Source organism: Nematolebias whitei, chromosome 8 (assembly GCF_014905685.2).
Source record: "Nematolebias whitei isolate Nwh7 chromosome 8, NemWhi1, whole genome shotgun sequence".
NCBI lineage: Eukaryota > Metazoa > Chordata > Actinopteri > Cyprinodontiformes > Rivulidae > Nematolebias > Nematolebias whitei.
In genome coordinates, this window is record NC_056505.1 from 18,083,994 (window position 1) to 18,092,571 (window position 8,578).

At 40.4% G+C, this 8,578-nt stretch overlaps 1 protein-coding gene across 1 annotated transcript in view; it reads right to left on the reverse strand.

The window, feature by feature from the left end:
- The window catches only part of LOC119413057 (monocarboxylate transporter 12-B-like), a 10,078-nt gene extending 2,272 nt beyond the window's left edge, over positions 1 to 7,806 (reverse strand). The window contains exons 1-5 of the mRNA XM_037680070.1: positions 7,694 to 7,806; positions 5,440 to 5,543; positions 5,227 to 5,370; positions 836 to 1,113; positions 290 to 639 (exon numbers count right to left, since the gene is read on the reverse strand). Coding sequence (XP_037535998.1) covers positions 290 to 639; positions 836 to 1,113; positions 5,227 to 5,370; positions 5,440 to 5,543; positions 7,694 to 7,806 — 989 coding nt within the window. The remainder of the gene's footprint in view (positions 1 to 289; positions 640 to 835; positions 1,114 to 5,226; positions 5,371 to 5,439; positions 5,544 to 7,693) is intronic.
- Positions 7,807 to 8,578: the final 772 nt, after the last annotated feature.

An 8,578-nucleotide genomic window follows, 5' to 3' on the forward strand; every position in this document is an offset into this window, starting at 1 on the left:
TATATATATATATTTATTTACTATATGGTCCAGATAGTTTAAATTTTAATATCAGCACTTCACTGGCTTATTTTTTTGTGCTTCTAATGTATTATACCTCAATTTGTCTCACATCTAGAAAACTCCAGCAGACTTGGTGGTTCTACAAGCTGCTGGATTCGGAGGTGGACTTTGTTCTCACAGAGCTTGTTCCCTTTGGCTTTGTTATGGTTCTTCTACAAATGGGTAGCTGTGATTTAACAGACCCCATGTTTAATTTAAAACTTTACAATAAATGAATGACTTGGACCTTTGGTCTGTCAGCCAGCCGAAGGTGATGTTCCCCACGATGTTGATGACTCCCAGGATGGACATGAGGAAGGCAGAGTTCTGGAGGCTGACACCAGTGCTCAGAGCGTACGGCACCAGATAGACGAAGGGCAGGCTGCAGCCGCTGGCCAGGAAGATGAAGGACACGGCCAGACCCAGGAAGTCTGGCTGTAACAGGAAGTGGTACTCCTTGACAGACAGGAAACAGGAACTAAGGCAACATGTTTGCTTCAGCTGGGGAACAGGGGTTTCATTAGGGAGGGGCAGCAAAGATGGCTCCTTGGTTCTGTCTTCAGAATCTTTGGTAAGCTTGATGGAAAGTTCAGCATCCTGCAATGAAGCATCCCCTGCATCAGAACAAATAGGTGTTGCTGAGGTTCAAAGATACCTTGCTCTGTAACAGGTCACAGCCAGAATACCTTCCATTTGGTTCTGATTTAGCTTCCAAGATGGGATTACTAATTGTGATGTTTGTGCTGTCTTAAGCCATATCTGTACAAAGATACGCACCTCGCTGTTTCTTAACACATGTCTCCGCCCCTCTGTCCTCCATCTCCTCCTCCTGCACTGTGATTGGTCGCAGCAGTGCGCCGCAGACACAGAGGTTGGCCACAAAGGCACTGAGAACAAGAAGGGCCCCCCTCCATGAGTACAGGTCAATAAGCAGCTGCACAGTTGGAGCCAGAACAAACGTTCCAATGCCGCTCCCTGACATGGCGATGCCGTATGCCAAAGCCTTCCTGCGCCGGAAGTAGCAGCTAACCAGGGTGATGGCTGGGGTGTAACAGAGGGCAAATCCTAGACCTGAGAACAGCAGAAGGGAAAAAAGCATCAACAGAAACCTCAAGACAGTGACCACAAGGGAAGGATGCTTCAACTGCAAGAATGTTTTCTAGGAACCAAGGTCTTTGGTAAGATTTTTTGTTACATCTTATGTTGGGTTGGGTTGTTGAACCAGTAGCCTGGTTCCTCTGTCCTGCAGCAACTGACAGAGAAATTAAAAACTTAAATTGATGACTTCTAGGAATTAGCTGTTGACGTTAAATTAACAAAGTTTTTGGTTCGATAACACACACAATCTCCAAAGAATGTGTTTCAGGAACAAATTTGAGGTTTGAACGAATCAAAGAGAGCTGATCTCTGTGTTTATAAATGTTTTTCAGCTAACTTTATTTAATAAAACATGTTCATGGTGGCACAGTTGGTAGAGCTGCTGTCTCTCAGCAAGCAAGTTGCTCCGGTTCAAATCCTGGTCTGGGGGCCTTTCTGGGTGGAGTTTGCATGTTCTCCATGCATGCGTGGGTTTTCCTCGGTTACTCCAGCCGGTTTCCTCCAACAGACCAAAAACATGAATGTTAGGCTGATTGGTAACTCTAAATTGTCCCTTGGTGAGAGTGAGTGAGGCAATGGTTGTTTGTCTCTATGTGTCTCTGTGATGGACTGGAGACCTGTCCAGGGTGTCCCCTGCCTCTCCCACATGACTGCTGGACATGGGCACAATGCCGCACAAGTGACCCCCGTGGCCCGAAAAGGAAGAAGTGGGTAAAGATAATGGATGGATGTATGTTGGGTATTTTCTCTGAGTTAGGAGTTATAAGCCTCAGGATGTAACAGCAACCAAAACGTCACAAGTTAAAAAATTTGTTGCTGTCAGTCTTTGTTTTAGTGACGGGAGCTTTGTCTCTCTGCTGCCAGTTTTCAGCTTCATGTTGAGTTATAGACCAAACTGAATGCTGAATTTGAAAAGTTAAAATAGCTTCTCCTATTAACCAATTGGAATTGAAGATTACAAGCTGCTTTTTTAGTTGTCCGCCTGATCAACAGCTGTAACTTTTCAATCTTAAAGAAGAGTGATACACTTGAGGGAAAGAAATCACTCTAATATACTCACACCTTTATGGAAAAGCAAAACAATGGGGCTGAAATTATCCTGAAGGTTTGATAAGGTTGAGTCAAGTCCTCTGGGCGAATTCTTCTGAGATGTTTATTTTCTAAACATGACATCTTTGTAGCTTTCAAACCGCAAAATGCAATATGGCAAAGACTGGTCCATCCCAAAGATCCATTTCCCCGGCACAAACAGAGTAATATTTGTGTGTGCTGTTCAGTGTCAGGGGGGCCGTGATCCATACCATACCATACCATACCATTTTATTTATAGAGCACTTAAAACAGTGACAAGGCTAACCAAAGTGCCGTACAAACAGAAAAACAGGCAACACACAAAGCAACATACAAAATTAAGTTAAATCAGAAATATAGACATAAAAACGTTGCAGGTAATAAATATGACGACTAACCTGTGTGAAGCATACAGGTTCAAAACACAGATCATCTGGTGTTGAAAGCTACGGAATAGTAGTGGTAGTAGTAGATCAGTCAAACATCAGGGAAATTAAACAGCCACTGGCCAAAAGGATGGACCAGCACAGAAGAGCAACACCATCATGCCAGGACTCTGTGGTCTATATTCATCTCCAGGCCATCAGCCACTCTTTCAGGGATGAAAATGTGCACATCCTTGATAGAGGAGAATGATGGTTTGAGAGAGGAAGCCATCTTTGTGAAGAAAACTTGTCCATCGTTAAACAGGGATGATGGCCTCTGTGTTCAACTGTTCTCCTCTTATAATATCCTGAAGCTTGCTCAATAATCCTCTGCTCACATGATCAGGTGAGCAGCTGGTTTTGGTTGACAGCAGCAAACTGGTTGATTCATTCTGAGAAGGCGTTATTTATAAGACTGAGCTGAATACAGCACCTCAGACTGAAGAAGTCTTTCGGATGAAAGACGATATGTTTCCACATTTTTTGTTGTTGTTTTGCTTTGGGTTTTTTTTTTTTAATGCCAGAGGACCAGATTTAACTTTTGTAGATTTTTCTACCTGGATTATTGAGCATGCATCAGGATGTTAGGCTGATGGTTCACCTTTTGCATGTGAACAACTAGTTCTGGATGTCACCAGCAAACTGGTTGATCCACTATGAGAAGGTGATGCGTTTGCTTGTAGTTTTTCGTTCAACCTTTATTTAGACAGGTTAATCCCATTGAGCCTCGAGGACTCATTTACAAGACAGACCTGATTTCAACAAAGAATGATGACAACAGTGGACAACAGCGACAACAATAGACAGTTATAAAAGAGACATACAATTTTTCTTTCTTATTTATTTTTTTGTTCCCAGACTGAAGAAAGTTCTTTTGGATAAAAAAAAATGTTTCAACAAAGAAGAATCTGCCCAGATAACCTGATTTAACCTTTTTAGATTTATCTACTGGATAATTGCCATGCACCAGGATGATCCTATAAATAAGTTTTAGGGAATGAAGGTTTGGATCTAAACCTGCTGAACATGAAAAACCAAAACATAATTATCGGTACGCCAAGGGCAAGAACACGTTGTTCCCTGGGTTTGGGCTGGAGTTTTAATCTGATAAATGCCTTGTGGTATGAGGCTGTGTCTAGGTAAAAGGCAGGGAAGGCAGGTGTCATCTACCGGTACATATAAACGAGATAATGTATTTCCAGGCAGGTGACTCTTAAACGGCTGAAATCCTGGCTGTTTCCAAATGTAAGTTAGTGTTTTTCATGGATCCAGCTAAAGAACTGGGAATAGACTGTTTCTATGACACTGACTAAAGATCACATTTAAAGTTGAGTGGTTATATGGTAAGCCATTTGTTTATATATTCAATGTCACTTTTATCAAACACCATTTTCACTCAGTACGTCATGACTATGCTGCACTAGTTGCACATTTGGGCTCAGTGGTTCAACATTTTATTGTCCACGAGATAATTTTAATAACAATAATTTTTAGATAAATGTTATTTCGATTACAGGTTAAAAAAACACTTTGTACAACTAGTTGGAAAAAAAACTGTTTAGCTACTTGAACAGCTCAGAAGTCCCATCTAGTCAGCTTTTTAACAGACTTTTGGATGACTGCACCATACTAGTAGATAAATATGTTGTACAAGTTAACAAGTAGGCATATAAAAAACTCTTACATTGGGACTATCCATCCGTCCATTATCTTTACCTGCTTCTTCCTTTTTGGGTCATGGGGTCACTGCTGCCCATGTCCAACAGTCGCTGTGCAAGAGATGGGGTACACCCTGGACAGGTTGCAAGTCCATCACAGGAACTCATAGAGACAATCGAGACAAACAACCATTCACTCTTTCACTCACACCTAGGGACAATTAAGAGTTACCAATCAGCCTAACAGGCATGTTTTTGGTATGTGGGAGGAAACCAGAGAAACCAGAAACCTGGAGAAAACCCACACATGCACAGAGAGAACATGCAAACTCCACCCATAATGGGCCCCTGGCTGGGATTTGATCCAGCAACCTTCTCGCTGAGAGGCGGCAGCTCTAACTGTGCCACCGTGCCATCCTACATTGGAACTAGTCAACACAAATTCTGCCTATTTGCTGACTGACACCTGTTAACTGTGTGCACCAGTCAACTACAAAGTAGTAAAGAATAAAATGCACACTGTTGGACAAGTTAAAGCTTATTTGACCTTACCAAGTAACTAGTAGTGCTAGAAATTTCACCAAAACAACTAATGCATTAATTTGACAACAGTAAAATGTTGCCTATTTTACTGTTAAAGACTTAAACACTCTCAAATAAACTTGCTAGTTTTTTTTTCCCTTGCTAACTAATGAAGATAAAAATGCAACCAGTACTGTATTTCTAAAATATTCACTAGTTGAGCCAGTCAGACAGAAAATGGTTCGCTGAGGATTTTTTTTTTTTACCCTGAATAGTTTAAAGTCATAAAAATTTCAAACCTAAAGAAGGTTTTGGATCAGACTGTGGACTACGAGAAGCTCCTGTTGGTCAGAAAACATTTTTCATTTGAAGTGACCCTTCAGAGTTCAGCTTCCTGTCCGAGGTCTGACCTGTTAGGATTCCCATGCTGAAGTAAAGCAGCTGTAGACTGGAAGAGAAGGAGCTGATCAGGAGACCACAGGAGGCCAGGACTCCTCCCAACATCACTGCCACCCTGCAGGACAGGCGGTTCCCCACCAGACTACCTACAGGAGCTGCACACAGAGACACACTTTCAGCCGGATTTCACAAAAACCGGTTGTTGAAGATGGGTTAGTACTGACCGCAGAGCATGGTGGTGCTGTCCACCAGACTGTGGATCCAGGCCGTGGATGAATAGTCTGCCCCAAAGTGGGCCTGAAACTCCACGAAGAAGATGGAAATGCACCTGCAGACACAGAGTAGGGTCAAGAATTCCCACGACTGTCCATATTCTTGGCAAAAACCAAACAGTTGATGGTGTATACACCATCAACTGTTTGGTTTTCTATAGAAAAACAGAGCAACTCAGCAACAGAAATCTGTCCAGATCGCAGATTATTTCTGATGAAAATAAAAGTTAAAAAACAAAACAACTGGACTTCTATTCTGTTGTTGAAGACTTGGCTTTTCCTATATGTGGAGATTTCTCAATTCCAAAACTGGAGAGTGTCATTTAAAAAAAATCCCATCATTTTATTTTATTTTATTAATTATTTATTGGTGATGAACTAAATTTTTGTTAACATATTGAAGGAATGTGATTTTTAAAAACTATTTCTGAGTATGATTTTCAACTTTGAAATAGTCTTTTAACAAACGTATTTCAATCAGATAAACACATTTTCATTTTGTTTAAATGTTTGCAGTTGTTTTATGTTAAACCTGTTGATGTTGGCTCTTTAAAGTTTATACATGAAACATTGTTATTTTTTAGCTTTATTATTTGTAGTTTTAGTTTTAACGGTGTTTTAAAGGTGCTGATTTGTGTAAATTTGATTAAAAACTAAAATTTTAGAGCCTAATAAGAGGCTCCTGAACACAACGTTTGTCTAATGTGTTCAGGTGTTGCTCATTGGATTTGGAAAATTAAAATTTTGTTTCACCCAGAGGTTAAGAAGTTTAAAAGATAAACTGAAAAAGTGGCATCTGTGAACAGATTTACCTCCAAATCAGATGAAAAAAAAATCTGGTTTATAGCAGTAATGCGTCACTTCTCCTGTTTTCAATAATGTCCAGAATGAATAAAATACAAACCTTTCCTTCCAGCTGTTTGCGTGCAGATGTATTTTGAGCATAAAAACAGCAAATGGAAAGAAAATTATTTTTCTTAAGGAAAGGAAGGAAGTTAGCTACACTTCCTTTATTATATAAATATTTCTGTAAAAGGGCAAGCAGTACTCCCAATAATAACACACAGGCTGTAATCTGAGGGGAGGTGCTAGTTTTGGTTGAATCTCCACTCTGGTACTGGGAGATTAACAAAGAAAAATATTAAATGTATATTATTTTAGGAACTCAGTTTACTTTAGAATTGAAAAGCTTTAAAACATCCATTAATAGTTCCATTCCGAGCTATAGATGACTGCATTGACTGGACTTCAGGAGCCACAGTGGACCAACACCAGCTGAGGACATGGCCCCAAAAACCATCACTGACTGTGGAAACTTCACTGGACTTTAAGCAACGTGGATTCTGGACCTCTCCACGTTTTGGCCAGACTCTGGGACTTTGATTTCCAAATGACATGCAAAATTTATCCTGATTTAAGATCAATAATCCAGGCAGAAAAATCCAACAAAGTTAAGGCAGGTCCTCTGGACGGTTTCGTTTTTGTTGAAATGTTTCTTCTTTGAATGAATTAAGTCCTTCCTCTCGTGTCAAACTTTTCAGCTCCTCCCCATTTCTATACATAGGACAATAAAATTGATCCTGCACCACAATAAACAATTTAATGTTTCTGTCTACACCTGACCTGTTCAGAACTTAATTGCTGGTATTTTTATGTTCTCTGTTGTTGTTTTTTGTTGTTGTTGTTGTTTTAATATATCTTGTGTAATTTCTTGTGTATATTTCTTTGTACTGAAACTCTGGCACAACAATTTCCTGCAGGATCGATAAAGTTATATCTTATCTTATCTTATCTTTCATCCAAAAGACTTCATCATTCTGAAGAGCCGAAACAAATTCAGACTTATAAACAGCACCTTCTCATAACCATCACCTGGTTGACCCATATGAGAAAGTGCTGATTAGTGTGTTACATCATGACTTTACAATATTGCACCTCTTCACAATATTTAAATTTTCTGAGACACTGAATTATTATAATTTTTTTATCTGTAAGGCATAATCATAAAAATTACAAGAAATTAAGGCTTGAAATATTTCACTCTGTGTAATGTGAGTTTTACTTTCTGAAATGATTGGCAAAAAATGTGAACTTTTTCACTGTGTTAATTTTTTTTAGATGCACCTGTACCTCACAGGACTCACAGTTATATAAATACCAGTATAAGTGTGTATTAAATGTGCACACCGGAGTGTGCGTCAGTTACCTGGTCACTGCACGCGTACAGACCAACACCATGAAGCAGCAACCAACGATCACCCAGCCCCACCCTCCATCTGGAGGCAACACCCTGACTCTCTGCTGCTTCCCAGCAGCCATGGCCTCGACGGATTCTCAGAGGTGGTCCTGTAATCCTGGTTCTGGCACAAGTCTGGAGAGGCCGTGGTCCTGGGTCTTTAGTGGCCCTAAAAAGCAAAGCATAAAAGTGTTCAGAGCAGCGTGTGTGTGTTGTGCTGCTGCAGGGAGTCTGACAGAGGTGGAGGAGAAAGGTGTGTGAAGCTCTTCAGCAGGTATCCAGGAGAACTCCTCCTACTGAAGTGGAGGTGTGATCTGCTGAGTATGAGGAGGAGGAGGAGAGGAACTGTAGAATGAGCTAGGTGAATTGCAGGACCAGCTTTTGAGGAGGCAAACAGTAGGAGGAGCTGATTTTAGAAAACTTGATCTTTGTGTAGATCTGATCAGTTCTTGGTCTGCCGGACTAGTTCTGTCTATGGTAAAATCAAGAACTCTCCAGCTGAATCAGACTGGGTCAGGAGGGACTGGTTAGTGACTAACCATTGTTGTGGAGGGACTAACCAGTCCCTCCACAACAATGTTCATGGCCCTGCACCCTCAGGAGCTTCACATTTTCACTTGACTTTAATCTAATGTTAGTTTTTATTAAACGCAGAGTGAAAAAAAAATATGCAACCCCTGGTTTGATCTCTTGCCTGTTTCTATGAACACAAATTCCTGTTACAAATATTTTGTGCTTGTAAATCAGACTGCATAATTGTGAATGAAACTTTGTAACCTTGTAAAAAAAAAAGTGCTTTTTTACAGGCACACATTCCTATCTACACATGAAGAAAGATTTGTATTTGCAACAAAT